Source organism: Dryobates pubescens, chromosome 13 (genome assembly GCF_014839835.1).
Source record: "Dryobates pubescens isolate bDryPub1 chromosome 13, bDryPub1.pri, whole genome shotgun sequence".
In the NCBI taxonomy this organism is placed as follows: Eukaryota; Metazoa; Chordata; class Aves; order Piciformes; family Picidae; genus Dryobates; species Dryobates pubescens.
In genome coordinates, this window is record NC_071624.1 from 20,203,604 (window position 1) to 20,228,154 (window position 24,551).

The 24,551-nt window shown below is 57.9% G+C and overlaps 1 protein-coding gene across 1 annotated transcript in view; it reads left to right on the top strand.

Annotated features, from left to right (window-relative positions):
- The first annotated feature begins 3,517 nt into the window (after positions 1 to 3,517).
- The window catches only part of CAMKK1 (calcium/calmodulin dependent protein kinase kinase 1), an 85,915-nt gene continuing 64,881 nt past the window's right edge, over positions 3,518 to 24,551 (top strand). Inside the window, exon 1 of the mRNA XM_054166967.1 lies at positions 3,518 to 3,562. Coding sequence (XP_054022942.1) covers positions 3,518 to 3,562 — 45 coding nt within the window. The remainder of the gene's footprint in view (positions 3,563 to 24,551) is intronic.

A 24,551-nucleotide genomic window follows, 5' to 3' on the forward strand; every position in this document is an offset into this window, starting at 1 on the left:
CTCAAGGCCTCATCCAGCCTGGCCTGGAACACCTCCAGGCAGGAGGCAGCCACAGCCTCCCTGGGCAGCCTGTGCCAGAGTCTCCCCAGCCTCACCCTCAAGAATTTCTTCCTCATCTCCAGTCTCAATCTCCCCTCTCTGTGGCCTCCTCTGGAACCTCTCCAGCAGTTCCATGGCCTTCTTGTGCTGGGGGCCACAGAATTGGACACGGTGCTGCAGGTGGGCTCTGCTCTGTCCTGCTGCTCTCCCCGCTTTGGATGCAGTCCAGCACTCAGCTGCCTTCTGGGCTGCCAGTGACCACTGCTGGCTCATGGGGAGATTTTCTTCCTTGCAAAATCAGGGGACAGAGGACACTGTGGTTGTGCAACTGGATCCATTAGCAAATATTAACAGTAGGCAAATGAGGTCTCAAAGCATTCAGGCATAAGTCAAACCATTTCAGTTCAAGGTTATTTTTGACTGAAATTTGTCTGGATGGACCAACATTTTAGGTGGAAGTGACAAGGCATTAGCTCTGGATAAACCTGTTCATCTGCAGGGAACTGCTCAGCTGCCTGTGACCAACCAGGGTGACAAAGCACATTTCTGCAGCAACCAGAACTGGCTGCACACAGTGAATTGCAGCAAGGTTTGCCTCTAGGAGAGGTACCAAAGAATGAGTAAGTGTCAGAGCTGGTGGTCCCCACCAGGCTCACAACACAGCTTCACTCTTTGCATCAGTAGTGTCCCTTCATTGCCTTTCAGTACTCCTCTAAACAGTGACAGCCCAAGCAGGCTCTTGGGATGGGAACCAAAGCTGGTAGCAAACCTCAAGTGGCTTTTTTAATCTGGACTTGTTCTGTGCTGTGAAAGCCATGGTAAGAATTCATTTGTTTGCAAAGCAGGGGATTGTTTGGGATCCTCTGGAAGTAGGCAACAAGCATTTCTGCCTGCCTGCCTGCTGTCACAGCGGGAAGGAGCAGCAGCCAGCGCTGGGGTGAGTCAGGAATGTGGATTTAATCCAACTCTTGCTCTCCAGCCACAGCTGAGATCCCCTGGTGGGGATCCTGGCAGCCAGTGGGGTCACAGCAGGGCCCAGCTCGCCTGGCTGCCAGTCACCGGTCACAAACCCAACATCCTCACTGCTCCCACAGCAAACACACTTGACAGCTGGGTGTGGAGCTGCAGTGGGAACCAGGGCATGGGCAACCCTCAGCCAGGTAGGTAAAAGAGAGAGGGTAAAACTGAAAGGCAAAACACAAGTCATGAAACACAGAGGGCATTGGCTTGCAAGAATCCCTTGGCTGATGGCAGTGGAATTAATGTGCAGCATTTCTCCCCAGTGCTGTAAGGCTTCGCAAAATGCTTGAGTGTCAGCAGTCTGGAGGTGGAGCCTGGGTGAGAGGACACTGGCCTCATGCCAGCGAGCAGGCTGGAGAACAAGGAGGTGCTGCCCTGGAGCTGCTGCTCACACCAGTGCTCCCATGGTGCCAGGGAGCTGCAGCTCAGGGAAAACCCCCCACTGACAGCCCAACCACCTATGCCCCAGGGAGCAACCTGAGCCTGTGTCCCCCACACCACATCGTGTCCCTCACACTCCATTCCTCTGCCTGCAACAGTGTCCTGGGCCCAGCAGACCTGCTGCTGCCTGCCCTGGCACCGTCATTGTGCTAGTCTGCATTGACAAAACCCCCCCTGTTTTCACCCAAGAGACTGCCCCCAGCCTGTGTGTTCTTCTGGTTACACAGAAAACCAGTACAGTGGCCTTGGAAGGGACCTCTGGAGCTCCCCCAGTCCAAGCCCCTGCTCAAGCAGGGCACCCACAGCAGCTTGCCCAGGAGCACAATGAGAAGATGTTGAGCTGTCAGGAGGACAGCAGTCAGGGGGGAATCACGGAACCACAGAGCAGTCAGGGTGGGAAGAGACCTCTGGAGATCATCCACTCCAGCCCCCTGCTCCAGCAGCTTGCCCAGGATCAGTGTCCAGGTGGCTTTGGAAGCTCTCTGGGAGACTCCACAACCTCTCTGGGCAGCCTGCTCCAGGCCTCCAGCACCCTCACAACAAACAACTTTCTCCTCCTCTTCACATCCAACTTCCTGGCTTCCACTCTGTGCCCCTTGCTGCCCCTTGGCCTGGCCCTGGGCACCACTGAGCAGAGTCTGGCCCCAGCCTCTTGCCCCCCACAGCTCCTTTAGCTCTTGCTGAGCATTGCTCAGCTGCCCTCTGGGGCTGCTCTTCTGCAGGCTCTCAGCCCCAGGGCTCTCAGCCTTTGCTGCTCCCAGAGCTGCTCCAGGCCCCTCAGCAGCTCTGCAGCCTGCCCTGGACTCTCTCCAGCAGTTCTCTGTCTCTTGAACTGGACCCAGGGCTCCAGATGTGGCCTCCCTAGGGCAGAGTAGTGGTGAAGGAGACCCTCCCCCACCTGCTGGCCACCCTTCTTCACGCCTGAAGCCGCTACCGCCGCACACCCCGGGGCAGCGCGGGCAGCACCGGGCCGGGGCCGCTCCTCCCGTCACGGTCAAGGGCCGGGCGGGGACCAGTGGGCGCCGCGCGGGCCCGGGAGGTGCGGCCGCAGCCAGCCAATGGGAGGCGACGGGGCGGCGGCGGCGCGGGGGCGGAGCGCGCTGATAGGGCGCGGGCCGGGGAGTTTGGCCGGGCGCTGCAAACAGAGGCACGTTGGAGCCGAGCGGTGCCGAGCGCGGCCGACAGCAGCCGAGCGCAGGTGAGCGCGGGGCGGCGGCGCCGTTGCCGCCGCGACGGGGCGCGCGCCCGAGGCGGGCCGCTCGCCCGAGGCGGGCCGCTCGCCGCAGCCGCGGGGCTGCCTCGCGCCGTCGCCTCGCCGCGTCCTGCCCGCGGGGCTGCGTCCCGCGCGCGCCGCCCGCGGGGCCGCCTAGGCCGCGCTGCCCGCGCGGGTCCCCTGGCTGCAGCCGGCTCTGCCCCGGCCTGGGGCAGGTGCGGCGCGGAGCGGCGGCACGCGCACGCGGCTGGGATCCGAGCTGCGGCTCGGCAGCGGCTCGGCAGCGGCTCGGCAGCGGCTCGGCAGCGGGTGCGCTCTCCCAGGCTGCTGCGGGGGGGAAGCTGCTTCTTCCCCCCCCGCCCGGGCTGCGGGAGCCGAGCGCCGCCGCAGCGGGGCTGGGGATGCGCCGTGGGGGCGGCAGCCCCCGCCGCACGGCTTCGGCAAGCGCGGATATTCCTGGCAAAGCAATGATCCTCCTGGAAGCTGGGATCCGGGGCAGCTTGTCCGTCACGGCGGGCATCCCTCGCCCTTTTCCTGAGGGAGAGAGGGGCAGAGCAGACGGTATGAAGCGCGGTGAGCTCCGCGCAGGCTTGTCCCCGCGTCCTTGCGGATCAGCCTGAGCTCCGCCGCTTGGCTTCCCCAGGGTCAGTGCTTTGTGCCGAGCTGCCCTGCCCCGGCCCCGCCTCGCACGCCTCTCGCAGCAGGCTGTGCGGAGGGCTCCGTCCCCCTGCCTGGCTCTGGGGGAGGCTCAGCCGCAGCTCCCGAGGCCTGACGCCGTGAGCAAGAGGTGCTGCTCCTGCGGGGATGCCGCGGCCGCCCCTCCGCGCAGGCTACCCTTACCCGTCTGTGGTAGCTGTGGCTTAATGGCAACGGGAACTGTTGCTTTTCTGTGCGCAGCACCCTGTGGCTCCGAGGGAAGCTCACAAGGCCACTTCCCATCAGGTGTTAATTTCCGCCCTGTGAGGCATCTCTGGCAGCTTCAATTTGTTCTGGTGTTTGACATGGGATGGCTTTTAAGTGTTGCTTTTGAAACTAGATAAGGCAAGAGGAGAGTCCTTATCTCGGCTGCTTGAAGAGAAAAAGCGAAGCAGCACGCTGGAGCCGTGCTCCGGCATGCCCCTGCACAAGGCAGAGTTGCTGTGCTGCATGCAACCCGGGCTGGGGTGTGTGCTGTGAGCAGGACTCCTCTCTAGGCAGAGCAATACTTTGCATTTCCTGAGCTTGCTCCCTTGGCTTTTGCCTGGAGAGGGCCAGATCTTAGCAACCAGGAGCGTAAGCAGCAGCCTCTTACCACCCCAGCGAGGAGTTCAGGCATGTTAGTGCCTCGTACGTTAGGAAGGCTGGGCTTAGGTCCCTGCAGCTGCTGCACCACTGGGTCCTGGTAGTTCCAGACTGAAGCCACTTGATGCCAGTGAATGCAGCCTGCCTTCAAAAACTCTCCAGGTATTTATTCTTGCTGACTGGGACATGTCTTGTGGGTTGGAGTGGACAAGCTTGGGGTGGGACATGTGTGGGTGGTCGTGCTCCCAGGACAGCTCCAGGCCCAGAGAGGGTGGGCAGAGCTGCTTTCATCCAGCTGCTTCTGGAGCTGAGCTGCAAGAGGATCTCACCTCCCAGCACTGCCCCAGAAAGCACTGAGGTGCCCCCGTTGCTGTCTGTGCTTTACTACTGGCACTTTCAAAGCCTGTGCTGCTGGGCATCTGTGCCTCCTAATCGAGGTGTTCATTAAGCCCTAAATGTATTTGCTTCGTATAATTAATTGTCCTTACACTAATCAGACTTTCAAGGCCCAGCTTTCTTTGGCTGGGGAGGCACTGTGGGTGTTTCCTTCCCTTTTGGGCTCTTGTGGGGTGGCTACAGTGGGGCTGTCCCCAGGCTGCAGCAGAGGAGGTGTCTGGTGGGACAGTGCAGCGCTGCTCAGGCAGTGGTCACCACGAGCACCACTGTGCTTTGGACCTCGGCTGGGTTTGAAGAGGTGGCACTGTGCTGAGCGCATCCCCTGTGCTTCAGCCAGGGCTCTGCTTGCCCAGCTCCAGTGTCCCTTAATGCTGGTGTTTGTTCCCTGGAGGTCCTGAGGAGTGCTTCACTGGAACTGGGGAGAGAACAGTGCTGGCTGCAAGCCCCTCTTCTGCTCAGAGCCTTTATGTGGCTGTCACGACCCCGTAAAGTCCCACGGGGCCAGTGCTGCCTGGAAGTGGGGGAAGGGTAAACTCCTTCTGTAAGAGGCTTCAGGGAAAGGCTGGTGGTGCTGGATGCTGCTGTGGACCATTTACAGGGTGGTTTGGGTCTCCAGAAGAGATACCTGGCCGAGGGGCAGAGAGGATACAGATGATGTATCAAAGCATGCCAGGCTAGTGGAGGGCAAGGGCTGGGTGCTGGTGGGAGCTCAGTGTGAGGATGGCTGTGCTGGGGCTGTGGGGGGAGTTTGGCAGCCTCTGAAGTCCCTTTGTGTGGTTCACTGTGCCTTGGGAAGCTGCCTGGAGAGAACATCCCTGTTACTGCCTGGCACTGCAGGTGGGGTGTGGATGGGTCTGTGCAGCACTGGCTGGAGCAAGAGGCAGGCTCTGCTTTTGTGGCCGGGAGGTCCCTGCTGGCTCCCTGGGTGCTGAGCACTCGCTGCTGCCAATGTAAACTGGTGGAAGATGGGAGGGGAAAGTGGTTTGTGTGAGGTCAGCAGCAGAGCCCTGGTCTGGGCAGCATCAGTAGGAGCTCTGTGATGCTGAGGTGTGAAGGAGAGTGGGCAAACAAAAGCTTCTGGGTGGGCTTGTAGCTTAGGATAGGGGGAGACCTTCCTGCACAGCCTCTGACAGATGCTTTCTGCTGCTCAGCCCTGGCACTGCCACTGAGGTTTGGCAGCTGGAGAAGGCAGGACCTGAGCCTGTCCCTCTGCTGAGAGCCAGTGCAGAAGCAAGTTAGAATCATGGAATCCTCAAGGCTGGGAAAGACCTCTAAGATCATCAGGTCCAACCTTCTATCCAAGACCACTAGACCATGTTCTGAAGTGTCCCTAAACTACCCCTTCCTCTTTAGATGAAGGCAAAGCCTGAGCCGGCAGTGTAAGAGCCAAGGGTGGCATCAGAGAAATTGTTACTGGCTTGTGCCTCAAAAGGTAAGGAAGCAGGCCCTGGGGGAGAGCTGGGTGTGCAGTGACCCTCCTAGGGCTTTATCTTCATGGTCTCTTCTCTCTGACCTTCACTCCTTTATTTTGTGGCACAGGATGTCACTTGCCTTGAGAAGCAAGCATCCAGCAGGGAGGGGAGCCAGTCATTAGAAAACCTGTGGCTGAAGAACTGAGTGTGGGGAGCTGGCTTTGAGAGGGGTGGGGATGGCTGAGGTGTACAGGGGCAGCTGCTGGCATGGCACAGTGTGGCAGCTCACAGGATCATGGAATCATAGAAGGGGTTGGGTTGGAAGGGACCACAAAGATCTTCCAGCTCCAAGCCCAGCCATGGGCAGGGACACCTCCCACCAGCCCAGGCTGCTCAGGGCCTCATCCAGCCTGGCCCTGAACACCTCCAGATGGAGGCAGCCACAGCCTTCCTGGGCAACCTGTGCCAGTGTCTCCCCAGCCTCACTCTCAACAATTTCTTCCTCATCTCCAGTCTCAATCTCCTCTCTCCCAGCTCAAAGCCATTGTCTCTCATCCTGGCACTCCCAGCCCTTGTCAGAAGTCCCTCCCCAGCTCTCCTGGAGCCCTTCAGGTACTGGAAGGCTGCTCTGAGGTCTCCCTGGAGCCTTCTCCAGGCTGAACAGCTCCAGCTCTCCCAGCCTGTCCCCATCTGCATGTCAGTGATGTCTGTGATGGGATAAAGCATCAAGGACTGGGTGCAGGATGTGAATGAGTGATAGCAAATTGTGTTGTGTAGTCAGACACCTTGTTTGAATTCTAACAGGGGCTGAGCTTAGCCTGGTTGGGGAAAAATGTTTGACATTTTCTAAAAAGAAGAAATCCTGGGAACTGGAGAGCAGGAGTAAAGCCATGGAGGTGTGGAATGGTTTGGGTGGGAAGGGACCTTCCAAGCTCATCCAGCCCAACCCCCTGCAGCCAGCAGGGACATCCCCAACCACAGCAGGTTGCTCACAGCCCCAAACAACCTGAGCTGCACTGCTGCCAGCCATGGGGCAGCTCTCTGGGCAGCCTGGGCCAGGCTCTCCCCAGCCTCAGGGTCAACCATTTCTCCTCTCCACTCTCATCTCCCTCTCTCAGTTCAAACCATCCCCCCCTGGCCTGGCACCACAGGCCCTGAGAAAAACTCTGTCCCCAGCTTTCTGATCTCCCCTTGAGGCACTGCAAGGCCACCAGAAGCTCTCCCTGGAGCTTTCTCTTCTCCAGGCTGCCCAAGGCCAACTCCCTCAGCCTGGCCTCACAGCAGAGGGCTTCCAGCCCTGCCAGCACTGCTGTGGCCTCCTCCCCCCTGGCCCTGCTCCCCCAGGTCCCTGTCTGTGCTGAGGGCTCCAGAGCTGCCCCAGCACTGCAGGGAGGTCTCAGCAGGCACAGCAGAGGGGCAGAATCCCCTCCCTGCCCCTGCTGCCCATGCTGCTGGGGATCAGCCCAGGCCAGGCTGGGGGTGGGCTGGCAGCACTTGGTGCTGGCTCCTGTCCAGCTTTGCACCCCCAGCACCCCCAAGCCCTTCTCCTCAGGGCTGAAGGATACTGCTCTGACAGATAGTGGTGGGATGAAGCTGCAGTAGTGACTTCATGGCTGTGTGGGAGGGTGGCTGTGGATGGGTGGTGCTGGGTGAGGTGTAAGTGGAGGGGCAGGGCTGCAGCTCTGCAGCAATGGAGATGTCTCCCAGCTTTATTTGTCCACAGGTGTTGGCCCTAGTCACAGCCACACATGTCAGTCAGGGCTCCTTTCTCTGGGGCATGTTGCAGAACTCTCCAGAAGTGGCAGTGCTCAGGCCCTGGGTGGCAGCCCTGCAGCTCTGTGTGGTGTCCCTCAGGCCCACAGCTCCTGCCCTGCACGTGGGGCCCTTGGCCTTGGTCTGGGGGAGCAGTGGCACAGGGCAGAAGGAGTGAGACCAGAGTGAAGCAAGGAGGTCTCCTGTGGGCTCCTGGGGAAGGCTTGTGCCTGCCTTCAGAGGCTGCTGTGAAGTAGCAAGTGCAGCTTTCTATTTGTTTGTTTTTGCTAGAATCAAACATCAGGACTGTCAAAAACATTCCATCTGGAAGCCTGGCTCCAGCTTTCCTGTTTCCCTGGTTTCCAGCTACTGCATTTCTCTCCAGTCTGTTTCCCCTGTACCCTGTAGGTGCAGCCACTTCATCACCAGACATGGGGTGCAGGCTGGCACTGTCCCACTGGCAGTTCTGACTTGCTCAGGAATGTACAGCCTGGATTTGTTGGTCAGCCCTGGGTGAGGACTTCAGGAACACTTTCCTGTTCCATTGCAGCCTTCAGGTTTATTTTTGGCATAAGTGATATGGACAGAACCAGAGGGAGAAGCATAAATATTTGTTCTGAGTGTCAAGTCTCTGACACTGCAGAATCTTCTCTTCTATTCCTTTCCTGGGCTGGTGTCCCTGGATGGGGAGGTTCTCCAGTTTGACAGACTCTTGTCAGTGGTACCCAGGGACAGGATGTGGGGCACAGACTGGAACTCAGGTGCCTCCATCTGACCTGTTTGGTGTGAGGGTGCTGGAGGCCTGGAGCAGGCTGCCCAGAGAGGTTGTGGAGTCTCCTTGTGTGCAGAGCTTCCCTGGATGGAGAGGTCCCTGAGGATGCAGCTTCTCAGGGGGCAGGTTCTCCTGAAAGATGCAAACCTGTGGCTCAGCTTCTCAGGGGGCCAAGGCTGGCAGCTGAAAGGGAAGGTTGTCCTGTGGCAGGTGGCAGCTTCTCAGCTCAGACTCCTGCTGGTGCAGGGAGTCAGCCTGGCTGAACAGGAGCCCTTGGGTCTCATTCCTTGGTGGCTGAGTCATGCCTGGGGGATGAAGGTGTGGTTTGCTGAGGACCTGCTTCTCCGGGGCTGCTGCCCCGGGCAGGCCTTGTTTTAAGGCCAGGACCTCTGACACAGTTGCAGTTCCTTCTGGCCGGAGCCCTGTGGGATCCCTTTCGCCTTGTGGTCTCTGGGGTGGCTTTGGTCCTTTTGCAGCTGATGGCTGCAGTCAGGGCAGGCTGGGAAATGCTGTGCTGAGCTCCTCAGTCCTGTTCAGAGAGTCTGTGGGGAAGCTGTTAGTTCGTTAACGGTCCCAGTGCTAATTATTGTGTGTGAGGGCAAGCAGTGAGGCTGTGATGTGCCAAGATGCAGAGCTCCTTCCCCTTGTCCCTCTCCCACACCGTGCTGTCTGCAGAGCAGCCATGGCTGTGAGGGAAGCTGTGGAAGTCAATTTGCTTTGTGCTGCCACGGAATGGCAGCTGCTCTCCAGGGGCTGCTGGAGCCAAATTCAGTGGGGGAGGGTATTCATTCATTTACTTGGCTACCTATTGCCCTTTCTCCAGTACTCTTCACAAGTATAAGAGAGGAGGGCTGGGCCTTATCTTCTTGGCTGGCATGTGCTTGTCAGTGGTACCCAGGGACAGGACAAGGGGCAATGGGCACAAACTGGAACCCAGGAGGCTCCACCTGACCAGGAGGAGAAACTTTTTTCGGTGTGAGGATGCTGGAGGCCTGGAGCAGGCTGCCCAGAGAGGTTGTGGAGTCTCCTTCTCTTGAGAGCTTCCAAACCCCCCTGGCCACTGTGCTCCTGGGCAAGCTGCTGTGGGTGCCCTGCTGTAGGAGAGGGTTGGACTGGGTGGTCTCTGGAGGTCCCTTCCAACCTGCACCATGCTGGGGTTGTGTAGGGTTTTGGTGGGAGCCCTTGCTGAGAGCAGAGGTGGGGCAGAAGAGTCTGTGTTGAGCCAAGAGGAGCACAGAGCTGTGTGCCAGGGTGGAGGAAGTGGGCAGCTCCCTGTAACCTGCAGTGCCTGCCCAGTGTCCCATCAGTGCTTGGTTTGCTCAGCCAAGTGGCTCCATCACTCTGTGACCTTGTGAGGGCTAAGCAGTGGAGTCGTGTGCTGGCCGGAGGTTAGATGCCAGACCCCGTGGGGGGGTAGTGCCTGTCAAGGTCTGCAGTGCTCTGAGGGAACATCTTCTGCAAAGAACAAGTATTTTTTCCTTCTCTGGTGTTCTCCCTTCCATGGATTCCTGCTGTGGCTGTTGGACACTAGGCATGCTGTGCAGAATTAGTCTTACAGACCCACAAGGCTTTCAGCTGAGAAGATGATTTGGGCTGTAGGATGTTAAATTAACACCAAGAAGACTCATTTAGTTGTTTCCTCTGGCTGCAGATTTCCTTGGAAACCTGGAGCTCCAGGTCACAGCTGGACCCAAACACTGAGTGCTCAGCATGGGTCTTACACCAGGAACAGGCTGGGGGGCTCAGCTGGGGTGGGAGAAGGACTCATAGAATCACAGAATGGTTTGGGTTGGAAGGGACCTCCAGAGGTCATCTGCACCCCCCTGCAGTCAGTGGACATCCTCCCCTAGAGCAGCTTGCCCAGGGCCCCGTGGAGCTGAGTGCCCAGGCTGAACACCTCCTGGGGCTGTGGCAGTGCTGGAAGCTGCTGGTGACCTCAGGGCATGAAGTGGTCACACCAAGGGGGGTGAGATCCTCCTCCCCCAGTGACCAGGCCTTCAGTGCCTCCACTGCACAGCCTGGTCCTGTGCCAGCAGGGTCTGCACTCAGGTGCTGCTGTCCTCCTCCTGATGCCTTGTGTTTCTCAGCTGTCCCTATTCACACTGTTAACTTGTGGTCCTGGGAATGCAGCAAACCTTGGTTTAGCCACCTCACAGGTGGCCTTGGCACACAGACTGTTGTGCTGTTGATCCTTTGCAGTCTCGAGAGACTTTCATAGAATCACAGACCTGTTTGGGTTGGAAAAGCCCTCCAAGATCATCCCATCCAGCCATCTACCAGCACCACTAAACCATGGCCCCAAGTTTCCTGAACACCTCCACCACCTCCTGAGCGGCTTTCTCGGGGGTGCCTTCCTCTGCTCCCCCACCACAGGCAGTAATTTCAGTTCTATTGACAAAGTGAGTCCTAAACCCCCAAGCAGCATGGGCACAGCCTTGTGCTGTTTCCTGTGTTAGATACTGTGAGCAGCAGGGCTGGGGCACCGATTGTCCCTTTGCTCCAGGCTGTCAGCTCAACAGCAGATAAAGCTGAAGGAGTTGGGCAGCAGCAGGAAGGAACCTGTGGCAGCACAGCTTTGTGGCCCTGCCTGAGGTGGGTCTCATTACCAGCTCCCATGTGCTGCACCCAGCTCTGGCAAGGTACTCTCCAGCAGCTCCCTGCCTCTGTGCTTCCTCACACTGCTGCTGTCAGCACTCAGACACCCCTGGAGCTTTCCTCCTCATGTGCTGTAGGTGCAGCTGGTGGTCTTGGTCTGATCTGCTGTATTTGGAGAAAAACTGGGATGCTGCAAGGGTCCCCTGCCAGAGGAGGGTCGGTAGCTGTTGCTGCACACTGGGTGTCTGCTCCAGACCCTCTCTTCACCTCGTCCAGCCTCCCTCAGCACGTGAGGCCCGCTCTGTCTGTGGACAAGGAGCTGGCTGGAGGCGGCTGCCTGGGATGGATGGGATTTGGGGATGAATTGCAGCTCCATGAGGGAAGGAGGCTTCCTCTGCAGGATGTGAGAAGTGATCGATGGGAGTGTCAAAGAAAGAGGGTGGATTTGCCCCTTGGGGGAGCTGAGTGCTGCCTTAGAAAGGTTTGTGCTGCTTCTTCAGAGCCTCCCTCCCTGTCTTTTATGGATGGTTACAGATCGGTCTGCAAAAACTGGGAGTGAAGGAGAGACCTTGGTTTGGATACTGGTGGTAGAGAACATGGTAGCCCCATGCCAAAGAACTCCAGGTCCTTGAAAGGCAGCAGGACCTGCAGTGTTCCTGGTGACAAACTGGAATACACATGTGCAGGACAGCCACTGGCACAAGTCTGAATTTTGGCCCTTCCTGACCCCTCCCTCTGGAGCTGCTGTCTGGGCAGGGCTGCTCTTTGAGAGCATTTGTGCTGGAGCCAGGGGTTTGAACCTGCTTGTGCTAATGCCTTGTGCCTCAGGTGGGAGCCTGAGGACAAAAGATTCCTCCACTGACCTCTTACTGCTGGGGTGCTTTGATGCTGAATTCCAGCTGGCCCTTCTATAGCTGTTGGGTATCTTTGCTGGCAGAGGTCAGTGAGATCTGAGGCTGCCAGCTCTGCAAGGCACTGTACAACAGAGCTGAGGGGAGGGTTTTGGCCTTGCTGTGCCAGCACCTGATGCCCAGGCTGCCCGAGTGCAGTTTGTCAGACAGCCCTCCGTGGAGCAGGGACAGAAAGCTGTGGCTGTGCTCAGGGCTGGGCTGTGGGGCTACTGCCTGGGAAAGGGGTGAGGACAACTTCCCTGTGAGGGTGCTGGAGGCCTGGAGCAGGCTGCCTAGAGAGGCTGTGGAGTCTCCTCCTCCTCCTCTGGGCATTTTCAGGACACCTCTGGATGTGTTCCTGGCTGACCCTGCTCAGGCAGCGGTTTGGACTCGGTGATCTCCAGAGGTCCCTTCCAGCCCCTGCCCCTCTGTGTCCTGTGATCTGTTGGCATGGTGAGAACAAGTCCTCAGAGGGAAGGCTGGGGAAGGTGGAAAGCTTTGCCCCTCTGCCCTCTCATAGTGGTGATGAACTTCACCAGTCTCGGTTGGTGAATCAGGGCAGCTTCCTGCTCTGCATTTCCCTGTAGGAGCCAGCAGGCATCTCTTGCTGCACACTGCTTCCACACTGGGCTGAGGCTGCTGCTCTCTCCTGGCTCCTGCAGTATTGATGTGAGCAGTGCTGGATGTGCCTCGCAGCAGCAGTGCAGAGCAGTTGCTGGGAGCCCCTTCCTTAGTGCCTCTGAGGTGAGGCTGCAGGAGGCAGCTGGCTGCTTTGGGTTCCTTTGTTAATTTGCAGGGCTTGCTGTTTACAAGGAGCCAGTAAGTGGCTGTGCTTCACCTGAAGGCACTATGCCTGTCTGCTGGACAGGATGATTGTCACAGATGCAAAAGGGCAGGGCCAGATTATGCCTCAGTTGTGGGAATTGGTTCTGCTGTGGTACGTCCTCACAGCCACCAAGTGAATGGATGGGCAGAACCAGTCTGCCCTTCCCCATGCTCTTCACACATCTCCCTACTTGCCTCACTGCTTCCCATGTTAAATACTGTGGCCAGAGGACCAGGACAGGGATCATCCCTGAGCTCAGCCCTGGTGAGGCCACATCTCAAATCCTGGGGTCAGTTCTGGGCTCTCAATCCCTGAAGGATACTGAGGAGCTGGAGCAGGTCCAGAGAAGGGCAACAAAGCTGGGGAAGGGTCTGGAGAACAGGGCTGGGGAGGAGCAGCTGAGGGACTTGGGGGTGTTCAGCCTGGAGAAGAGGAGGCTGAGGGAGACCTCATTGCTCTCTGCAGCTCCCTGAGAGGGGGCTGGAGCTAGGTGGGGCTTGGGCTCTGCTCCCTTGTAATAGGTGACAGGATGAGAGGAAATGGCCTCCACAGGGGACATGAGGAAAAGTTTCTTCCCCTTAAGGTTGTCAAGGCTTGGCCCAGGCTGCCCAGGGCACTGGTGGAGTCCTCGTCCCTGGAAGGGTTTCAAAGCTGAGGGCCATGTTTTGGTGGTGCCCTGGCAGTGCTGGGCTGATGGCTGGGCTCAGCCTTGGGTCTCTTCCAACCAAACTGATTCTGTGACTCCAAGAGCACAAACCTGGCAGCAGGGACTGATGTTTGCTGTTTACAGCACCAGGCCCAGGTGATCACTGCCTGGAACACCACGGCAATGGCAAACAAGGCTCCAGCTGAGTCAGGGAAGCACAGACGCAAGGCCCAGGGGCTGTTGCTCAAAGTGCTGTCTCTCCTTTGACTCCAATGTGGTACTGCTCTGCCTTGCTTCAGTGCCTGCCTTGAGCAAGCCCTCTCCCCCCTCCCCTCATTCCCAGAGAGACCTCTGGCCCTCACTGCTCTCGGGGGCTGTTGCCCTGACTGGCTGCTGGCAGGGCCACAATGCCAGGGTGTTTCTGAGATGGAGAACAACACCTGGATTCATGGAGAGTCTGCTGTGGTTACTGCAAAGTGTTCAGAGTCTCATTCCACTGAGATGTTGTGGAAGAAAGGAAACCTTCCAGAGTCAGCAATATTCCACTCTTTAGGTATGAACAAAAGTTTCCTTGGCCTGAAGCACCCTCTGCTGTGAAATCCATCCCGGTCTCTAAGACAATCAGTCTCCTTTCTTTCCTCTCCCCTCCCATGCCACAGCTTTTATTAGCTAGAAATATGCTGACACTTCACCATCAGACTGGTTTCTGGCATGTGAGGAGCTCCACTGAGTCTTCACAAGCTGTCAGTGTAGCTGTGTGCAAGAGAGGAGGAAGATGGCTCAGAGCTGATCACCTCCTGGGGATTTTGCTCCTCCTTGCTGCTTCTTTTCTGCAAGAGTGTTTGAAAGCTCTGTCCATGTGTCTCTGTTCCCCTCTGAAGGAAGGGTGTAGGAGTGGGGAGCCAATGCAGAAAGATTCTTGTGGGGCTGTCCAGCTGGAGAAGAGAAGGCTCCAGGGAGACCTCAGAGCAGCCTTCCAGTACCTGAAGGGCTCCAGGAGAGCTGGGGAGGGACTTGTGACAAGGGCTGGGAGTGCCAGGATGAGGAACAATGGCTTTGAGCTGGGAGAGGGGAGACTGAGACTGGAGATGAGGAAGAAATTCTATGGAGTGAGGGTGGGGAGACTCTGGCACAGGTTGCCCAGGGAGGCTGTGGCTGCCTCCATCTGGAGGTGTTCAAGGCCAGGCTGGATGAGGCCTTGAGCAGCCTGTGCTGGTGGGAGGTGTGCCTGCCCATGGCAGGGGGCTGCAGTAGATATCTTTGTGTTCCCTTCCAACCTAAGCCATGCTGTGATTCTCTGATTCAGCTCAACACATGACAGTGGAGATCAGCTGAGCAGCTCCTGGAGGCAGGCAGGAAGCCAAGAGCTAGAGCACAGATTGCTGAGCAGGAGGGGGCATGGAGGAACCTGTCCCAGTAGGACTCCAAAGATGCTCGGGCATGACTGTTAAGTCTGAGGAGCCACAGCAGCACTCAACCTGAACTGCAAAAGCTGGAGCCTTAAAGGATGTGACAGGGAAGGGAGTGAAACACCTCAGTCATGGTGAAGACCTACATGGTCTTGGGAATCCACATCCCCCCTGCCTTGCCCCTGTGCAAAGCTGGGTCTGGAACCCAGCAGAGCTGCTGCAGTGAGACAGCTGCTGCTGGTCAGTGTGACACAAGCACAATCCCAGAAGCCAAGGAGGCTTCTGCTTGCTGGCTCACTGACTCAGACAGAGCTGGGTGCTCAGCTGGCTTTTCCCTGGGCTGTGGCTGACCAAGTGCTGTTCTTCACCCCAGCCCCATTCCCTATACCAAAGCTGTCACAGGCTCTGCTCCTTGTAGAATCACAGATTGGGCTGGCAGGGACCTCAAAGCTCATCCATTTCCAACTCCTGCCATGGGCAGGGACACCTCCCACCAGCACAGGTTGCTCAAGGCCTCATCCAGCCTGGCCTTGAACACCTCCAGGCTGGAGACAGCCACAGCCTCCCTGGGCAACCTGTGCCAGAGTCTCCCCAGCCTCACTGCAAACAATCTCTTCCTCATCTCCAGTCTCCATCTCCCAGCTCAAAGCCATTCCCCTCATCCTGTGTGGTTGGTTGAAAATTCCCCCTCAGCTTCCTTATCCTGTCTCTCCCAGCCCTTGTCTAAAGCCCCTCCCCAGTTCTCAGGTGCTGGAAGGCTCCTGCAAAGTCTCCCCAGAGCCTTCTCTCCAGGCTGAACAGAGAAGAGAAGGGATGCCCAAAGTGTCTGTGGGCTTTGGGTCCCTTCACTCTGGACTCTGCCAGCTGTAGCAAAAACACCTCCTGGGTGGATGTTGGACACCCTGCAGGGGATGCTGGTGAAAGGATGCTCCTCACATAAGAGCCACATGCCCTGCAGCTGCCTCTTCATCTATGAAGCTGGAAGCTGTTGGGCTTGTCACACTCCTGGCAGATGCTGGGGACCAGCTGCTCCTTCCTCTGGTGCCCAGCAGGTCCTGCCCCCAACAGGACATCCAGGCCCTGTTCCCCCAGCTGTGCTGTGCTGCTAAGGGTGGGCAGAGCCTCTCTCCTGGCCCTTCTCTAGCTTCTCCATCCCCCTCCCAGAGAGCATGGGAACTGTAAGTATTCAGGCATATAATAAGAATGATGTAATTAAAATCCTTAATTTTATTTTGCTTGGTTAGGGTTGGTTCTTTCATTCCTCTTTGATTCCAAGGGTGGTGGAAGCTAATTGGATTCTGGGCCAGCCTTGCCCAGGCAGCTGCAGGGGGAAGGGGACTGCAAATGAGCCCAGCCAGGAAACTGCACATGTAAATATAGCTCCTGGTAGGGTCAGTAGAGCACCCCAGGGACAAATTAGGAAGAAGATTTTTGCTGTAATGTGTTCATTTAGCTGCAGACATCTTTGAGGGAAGGAAAAAAGGAAGCTTGGGAGGGAGGGAAGCAAATGGCAGGGTTGGTGTGCCTCCTGCGGTGCCTGTGTACAGTTGCAGGGCTCTCCCAGGCAGCAGCAGCACAGAATGGCTCAGGTTGGAAGGGACCTCAGAGGTATCTCCTCCAACTTCCCTGCCATCAGCAGGGACAACTCTCAACTGTACTTGGCTGCCCAAGGCCTCATCCAACCTGGCCCTGAAACACCTCCAGGGAGGAGGTAGCCACAGCCTCCCTGGGCAGCCTGTGCCAGAGTCTCCCCAGCCTCCTACTGAAGAACTTCTCAGCTCCAGTCTGACCCTGCTCTGCCTCAGCTTCAAACCATTCCTCTTGGATTGTCCCCTTGGATTCCAAGAAGAAGTCACTGAAGGATTTTTGGTGTTGGGAGGCTTCAGTGGAGGCTGAGAATCCATAGTCCAGGTGCTGCTGTGGGGCTGTGCTAGCAGCTTGGGCACAGCCAGCCAGGCCCTGCTGTTTGCCTGGCTGTAGGGCTGGCACCAGCCACCACCTGTGCACTGCTTGGGCTGACCTGGGACAGCTTTCCCTCTGAGGCAACTTCCTTCTCCCCAGATGGGTGGGATGGGGCTTCCCACTCCCATGGGTGCTGACCAGTTTCCCAGGTGTGCTGGAACATCTCTGATGAGGAGAGACTGAGAGAACTGGGGCTCTTTAGTCTGGGAAAGAGCAGCCTGAGTGGGACCTCTTCAATGCTGATCAATACTTCTAGGGTGGGTGCCAGGAGGATGGGGCCAGGCTTTGATCAGTGGTGCCCAGGGACAGGACACAAATGAACCCAGGAGGTTCCATGTGAAGAGGAGGAGAAAGTTGTTTGTTGTGAGGGTGCTGGAGGCCTGGAGCAGGCTGCCCAGAGAGGCTGTGGAGTTTCCTGTGGAGAGATTCCAAACCCACCTGGATGTGTTCCTGTGTGACCTTCTCTGGGTGAACCTCCCTTAGCAGGGGGCTGGGACCCCGGGGTCCCTTCCAACCCCTACCATTCTGTCACCTCCAGAGGTCCCTTCCAAGCCCCACCCTTGTGTGTGTTGGGACCTCTCAGCAGAGGGACAATATCATTGTCCCAGCTGTGGGCATGAGTGAGGGAAGTAGTCTGTAAAGCAAAGTCTTGGAGCACATCTGGAGTAGCCCCTGGCTCAAAGCCAGCACTACTCTCCAGACCTCTTTGGCCCTGGGTACCTGCACAGCTGGTACAGCAGAGCTGTACAGCAGAGCTCCCCTGCTCCTGAGGGCATCTGGAGGACAGCCTGAGTTCATCCTTAGCAATCTGGGTGTCTCCTTCAGGCTGGGAGGAGGAAATGCTGCTGGTGCTGGGAGATGCAGCAGAGCAGCTTGTTTAGTGTTTCCCAGGCCCTCAGACCCTCAGTGCTCTCCCTTTGGCTCTGGCTGTCTCCCCAGGGAGGCAGAGCTGGGCAGGAGTGAGGCCTGACCCTGCATTCCTCCCCTCGCTGCAGGGCTGCAGAGCTGGCTGCTCAGGCTGCCTGGGGACAGATGTCTCATGAGCTGTGCACCCGTGGAGGGGAGCTGGGCAGCTCCTGACCCCACCTTGCCTGAGCCTTTTCAGAGCTCTCAGTGTCACAGTCACAGAATGGGTTGGGCTGGGAGGGACCTTAAAGCTCATCCAGTTCCAGCCCAGGCTGCTCAGGGCCTCATCCAGCCTGGCCCTGAGCTCCTCCAGGCAGGAGGCAGCCACAGCCTCTCTGGGTGGAGTTTTCTTTGCTGCTGCTCCCAGTGGACTTGTTTGTGCTGGTGCCAGCTGGGGAGCTGACTGTGAAGGGACCCAGCACCCACTCAGCCTAGTCAGCTTGCTTTGATCCCAGGCTCTTGGAGCCCAGCTTGCCCTTGCGTGTGCCTTGAAGTGTGCAGCACAGTGGGGGGGTGAGCTCCATAGCTTGGCAACAGCACCAATTAATGCTGGAAGGTTGTAATAACCTGAGTGCCCTGGGCTCTGTGCCTGGATGGCAGGAAGGGAAGGCTAATTGCAGTGTGAGCCCAGAACAGGCTGGCCTGAAGGAAAGGTCATTAAGGCTCTCAGCAGGCCCTGGGTCAGCCCAAGCCAAATCACAGCTGCAGCAGCCTCTTCTCCTTCAGTTAAATTCCCACCCAGTGGTTCCCTGCAAGTGTAACCCCTGGGATATCAGACTGACCCTGGCTGCTGTCATCTCAGATAACAGGGTCTGGGCTGGGATTGCCCAGGGAGGTGGTGGAAGCCCCATCCTTGGAGATGTTCACGGTCAGGCTTGATGGGGCTGTGAGCAGCCTGCTCTGGTTGGGATGTCCCTGCTGACTGCAGGGGCTGATCTGGATGGCCTTTGAGAGTCCTTTCCAGCACAGTGCATGTTACAGTTCTATGGGGCTGGAGAGTCTGGAGGGAAGAAGGCTGAGAGGAGACCTGATCAATGTCTATCAATATCTGAGGGGTGGGAGTCAGGAGGAAGGGGCCAGGCTGTGTTTGGTGGTGCCCAGGGACAGGACAGGGAACAACAGGGACAGGCTGGAACCCAGGAGGCTCCACCTCAACATGAGGAGAAAGTTCTTTGGTGTGAGGGAGCTGGAGGCTTGGAGCAGGCTGCCCAGAGAGGCTGAGGAGGCTCCTCTGGAGACTTTCAAGATCCACCTGGCTGTGTTCCTGTGTGCCCTGCCCTGGATGACCCTGCTCTGGCAGGAGTTGGACTCAACCTGGAGGTCCCTTCCAACCCCACCACTCTGTGACTGCAGAAGCAAATCCAAGAGGACAGTTTCTTCCCTTGTCCTCCCTTGCTCCGTACCTTTGGCTGGCCCTGTGTTGGGGTCTGCCATGGGACATGTGTGTGGGCTTGGTCCTCTCAGCTCCCATGTGAGGTGGGTGTTGGGGGTGCTGAGCTTCCCTGTGTGGCTGGCAGGTACAAGTGGTGCTGTCTGTGCTTATGCAGAGCTCCACTCCCTCTGGTGTTGTGGAGGCTGAACAAATGAGCAGCTTCAGAGTGGTGCTGGACAAACTGAGATGTTCTCCCAGGGCACCCTGAGTGACTGCTGGAAGCTGGGAGGTGCTGGCAGGACAAACCTTAACCTGCTCTTGGTTATCATTACTGGTTTTAAGCTCTTCACCAGCAGTTCTCCAAGCATCCCTCCTGGGTCCTCTTGGAGTCAGCAGCTGGGGCAGGGTTGATGCATTTCCCAGCATGGCTTCTCCTCTAACCCATCTGCCTTGCTTGCTGGGAGCTTTGGCCTACATCTCAAACCCAGTGCTGATTCAGGGAGGAAGAGCAGTCACAAGTCCAGGATGCACAGGAGTGCAGCCTTCAGTCCTCCCCTGCAGCTTCTCAAGATGAGGGAGGGCTTGGTGTCAGCTGGGGCCTGGGGGTGGGACTGCAGCCATGCAAACCTGAACCTGCTGGACAAAACCCCAACATCATTTAGCCTGGTTTCCTTCTGAGACCCTGTGTGAAAGAGAAGCCAGACATCTGCTGTGTGTCTGTGCCAGTCCTGTCTCCCACCCTGCTGCCCATTAGCTTCTGGAGCCTTTGTCTTCTGGGATGGTGTCTTAGAGAGGTTAAGGCTTCAAAGCTGGGTTACAAGTTTCCATGGAAATTGATGGATAGGTTGGAAGGGACCTTAAAGCTCATCCAGCTCCAATGCCCTGCCATGGGCAGGGACACTTCCCACTAGCCCAGGTTGCTCAAGGCCTCATCCAGCCTGGATGTTATGGTGAGAGGAAGGTGAGGGGCTCCAGCCATTAGTTCTGCTCATACCAGAGCAGTCACTTAGTGCAGCTGCTCTCATCTTCCCTCTCTTGCCATCCATCCTTCCAGGGTCAGTGCTGCCCTTTGCCTGGCCCAGGAGGATGCTTGGCCTGGGACCATTCCTGAGGCTGAGCAGAGAGCTGTGGTTTGGGGCAGTGCTGCTCAAAGCTCAGCTGGGTGTGGAGGAGCAGTGGGGCAAGATGCTGAGAGATATGGAGCCAGAGCCCCAGAGCTGCTGCATGGAGCAGGGAGCTTGGGCAGCTTGGCACGTTGGGGGTGCAGGATGCTTGCATGAGCACAACAGAGTACAGGAACCTCAACCCTAGGCCAACATCTTAGGAGCTCACAGAGCTGCAGCATGGCTGGCTTAGAATCACAGAATGGTTTGGGTTGGAAGAGGCCTTTAAGGTCTTCCAGTCCCACCATGACCCCAGCACAGCTTTGAAACCTCTCCAGGCGTGGGGACTCCACTGCTGCCCTGGGCAGCCTGGGCCAGGGCTGGACAGCCCTTTTGGGGAAGAAGTTGTTCTCCTGTCCAGCCTAAAGCTGCCTGTGGTTCCACACAGTCATGCTGGTGCTGCACCAGGGCAGCTGGTGTTCATTTTCACTCTCTAGAATGGTCCACCTCAGACTGTGCTCTGGAGCCTCCCTGAGACTATGTGGAGCTCATATGGAGAGTAAACACAGAACCATAGAGGCCCCACAGGCCCCTGGTAAGGCAATCAGCACCCAGCACCCTCCTGAGATCAGCCAGGCCAGCCAGCAACCCAGCCCCACGGGACATGGCCACAGGTTTCTTCAACACCTCCAGGGCTGGGGACTCCACCACCTGCCTGGGAAAACATGGAACAGACATCCCTGAAAGAAACTCCTTCATTGCCCAGCTGGATGCAGCTGCCCAGGGTGAAGAGCTGATGCTGCTCCCTGCAACACTTCATCATCCTCTGGCAGCCCCTGGGCAAGGACAGGGAGAGGGAGATGCTGTGTGCTGAGGTTGGGGTGCAGGGATGGTGTCAGGGAGATGCTGTGTGCTGAGGTTGGGGTGCAGGGATGGTGTCAGGGAGATGCTGTGTGCTGAGGTTGGGGTGCAGGGATGGTGTCAGGGAGATGCTGTGTGCTGAGGTTGGGGTGCAGGGATGGTGTCAGGGAGATGCTGTGTGCTGAGATTGGGGTGCAGGGGTGGTGTCAGGGAGATGCTGTGCTGAGGTTGGGGTGCAGAGATGGTGTCAGGGAGATGCTGTGTGCTGAGGTTGGGGTGCAGGGATGGTGTCAGGGAGATGCTGTGTGCTGAGGTTGGGGTGCAGGGATGGTGTCAGGGAGATGCTGTGTGCTGAGATTGGGGTGCAGGGGTGGTGTCAGGGAGATGCTGTGCTGAGGTTGGGGTGCAGGGATGGTGTCAGGGAGATGCTGTGTGCTGAGGTTGGGGTGCAGAGATGGTATCAGGGAGATGCTGTGCTGAGGTTGGGGTGCAGAGATGGTGTCAGGGAGATGCTGTATGCTGAGGTTGGGGTGCAGGGATGGTGTCAGAGAGATGCTGTGTGCTGAGGTTGGGGTGCAGGGATGGTGTCAGATGCTGTGTGCTGAGGTGGGGGTGCAGGGATGGTGTCAGGGAGATGCTGTGCTGAGGTTGGGGTGCAGGGATGGTGTCAGGGAGATGCTGTGTGCTGAGGTTGGGGTGCAGGGATGGTGTCAGGGAGATGCTGTGTGCTGAGGTTGGGGTGCAGGGATGGTGTCAGATGCTGTGTGCTGAGGTTGGGGTGCAGAGATGGTATCAGGGAGATGCTGTGCTGAGGTTGGGGTGCAGGGGTGGTGTCAGGGAGATGCTGTGTGCTGAGGTTGGGGTGCAGGGATGGTGTCAGGGAGATGCTGTGTGCTGAGGTTGGGGTGCAGGGATGGTGTCAGATGCTGTGTGCTGAGGTTGGGGTGCAGAGATGGTATCAGGGAGATGCTGTGCTGAGGTTGGGGTGCAGGGATAGTGTCGGGGAGATTCTGTGTGCTGAGGTTGGGGTGCAGGGATGGTGTCAGGGAGATGCTGTGTGCTGAGGTGGGGGTGCAGGGATGGTGTCAGGGAGATGCTGTGTGCTGAGGTGGGGGTGCAGGGATGGTGTCAGGGAGATGCTGTGCTGAGGTTGGGGTGCAGGGATGGTGTCAGGGAGATGCTGTGTGCTGAGGTTGGGGTGCAGGGATGGTGTCAGGGAGATGCTGTGTGCTGAGGTTGGGGTGCAGGGATGGTGTCAGGGAGATGCTGTGTGCTGAGGTGGGGGTGCAGGGATGGTGTCAGGGAGATGCTGTGCTGAGGCTGGGGTGCAGGGATGGTGTCAGATGCTGTGTGCTGAGGTTGGGGTGCTGGGATGGTGTCAGAGAGATGCTGTGTGCTGAGGTTGGGGTGCAGGGATGGTGTCAGGGAGATGCTGTGTGCTGAGGTTGGGGTGCAGGGATGGTGTCAGGGAGATGCTGTGTGCTGAGGTTGGGGTGCAGGGATGGTGTCAGGGAGATGCTGTGTGCTGAGGTTGGGGTGCAGGGATGGTGTCAGGGAGATGCTGTGTGCTGAGGTTGGGGTGCAGGGATGGTGTCAGATGCTGTGTGCTGAGGTTGGGGTGCAGGGATGGTGTCAGGGAGATGCTGTGCTGAGGTTGGGGTGCAGGGATGGTGTCAGGGAGATGCTGTGCTGAGGTTGGGGTGCAGGGATGGTGTCAGGGAGATGCTGTGTGCTGAGGTTGAGGTGCAGGGATGGTGTCAGGGAGATGCTGTGTGCTGAGGTTGGGGTGCAGGGATAGTGTCAGGGAGATGCTGTGTGCTGAGGTTGGGGTGCAGGGATGGTGTCAGATGCTGTGCTGAGGTTGGGGTGCAGGGATGGTGTCAGATGCTGTGTGCTGAGGTTGGGGTGCAGGGATGGTGTCAGGGAGATGCTGTGTGCTGAGGTTGGGGTGCAGGGATGGTGTCAGAGAGATGCTGTGTGCTGAGGTTGGGGTGCAGGGATGGTGTCAGGGAGATGCTGTGTGCTGAGGCTGGGGTGCAGGGATGGTGTCAGGGAGATGCTGTGTGCTGAGGTTGGGGTGCAGGGATGGTGTCAGAGAGATGCTGTGTGCTGAGGTTGGGTGCAGGGATGGTGTCAGGGAGATGCTGTGTGCTGAGGTTGGGGTGCAGGGATGGTGTCAGATGCTGTGTGCTGAGGTTGGGGTGCAGGGATGGTGTCAGGGAGATGCTGTGCTGAGGTTGGGGTGCAGGGATGGTGTCAGAGAGATGCTGTGTGCTGAGGTTGGGGTGCAGGGATGGTGTTAGGGAGATGCTGTGTGCTGAGGTTGGGGTGCAGGGATGGTGTCAGGGAGATGCTGTGTGCTGAGGTTGGGGTGCAGGGTTGGTGTCAGAGCCAGGCAGGGGTCTCTGCCCCCCCAGCTGTGTAGGAGCTGCTGGGGGGTGTCTGTGTGGTGTGGGTTGGGTTGGGCTCTGGCTGGCAGGGAGTGGAGCGTGGGAAATCAGCTCCTCAGAGGAGGGTTAATAACTGGGGAGAATAATTGTGCAGTACTTGAGGACATTCTCCAATGCTGCATGTGTCTAATTAGTGTAATGAAGCTGGGTGCTTGGGCTCTGCCTTTAATCAAACAGATGGGCACAACATCCTGCACCACAGAAAAAGGGATCTGAATACAATGAACTCAGTTCATGAGCAAGTGGAGAGGGTTTCAACTGCAGAAGTGAGAGCTGCTGCCCTGCTGAGCTCAGGCAGAGCCCTGAGTCCGTGTCCCTGCTGCTGGGCAGCCCTGGAGCCTCACAGTCCTGGTGTGTGATGGGTGGATGGCTGGGGAGGTGGAGGCAGCTTGGGGCAGCAGTGCAGGCCCAGCAGTGCTGCCATGGCACAGGGCAAGCAGAATCACAGATGGCATTGGCCTGGAAGGGACCCTCCAAGGCCACCCTGCCCAAGCCCCCTGCAGTCACAGGGACACCTCCACGCTGATCAGGCTGCCCAGGGCCACATCAGGTCTGACCTTGAATGTCTGCAGGGATGTGGCCTCCACCACCTCCATGGGCAGCCTGCTCCAGTGTCTGCCCAACCTCACTGCAGAGCTTCCTCCTGGTGTCCAACCTAACTCTGCCCTGCTCCAGTTTCAAACCACTGCCTCTTGTCCTGTCCCCACAGCCCCTTGGGAACAGTCCCTGCCCAGCCTGCCTGAGGTCTTCCTGGAGCCTTCTTTTCTCCAGGCTGACCCCAACTCTCCCAGCCTGTCCCCATGGCAGAGGTTCTGCAGCCCTCTGTTCATCTTTGTGGCCTGGCCTGGACCCTCTCTCTCTGGAGAGCTTCCAAGCCCCCCTGGCCATTGTGCTCCTGGGCAAGCTGCCATGGGTGCCCTGCTTTGGCTGGGGGTTGGACTGGATGCTCTCAAAGGTCTTTTCCAGCCTGGTTAATTCTGTGATCTCCAGAGGTCCCTTCTGCCGCACACTCTGCTGGGATTCATTCTGAAGGTGAGCAGAGCTGTGGCCCATCCAGGTGGCAGCTCAACTAACAAGCCTGGCATGGCAGCTGAGATCTGAGCTCCTGAGTTCTCCCTGCTGCTGCTCAGGAGCACTGTGAGTGTGCTGGATCCCCTGTCAACAACTGGAGGGAGAAAAGGGAAGGCTTCCATTTGCAGACTCCT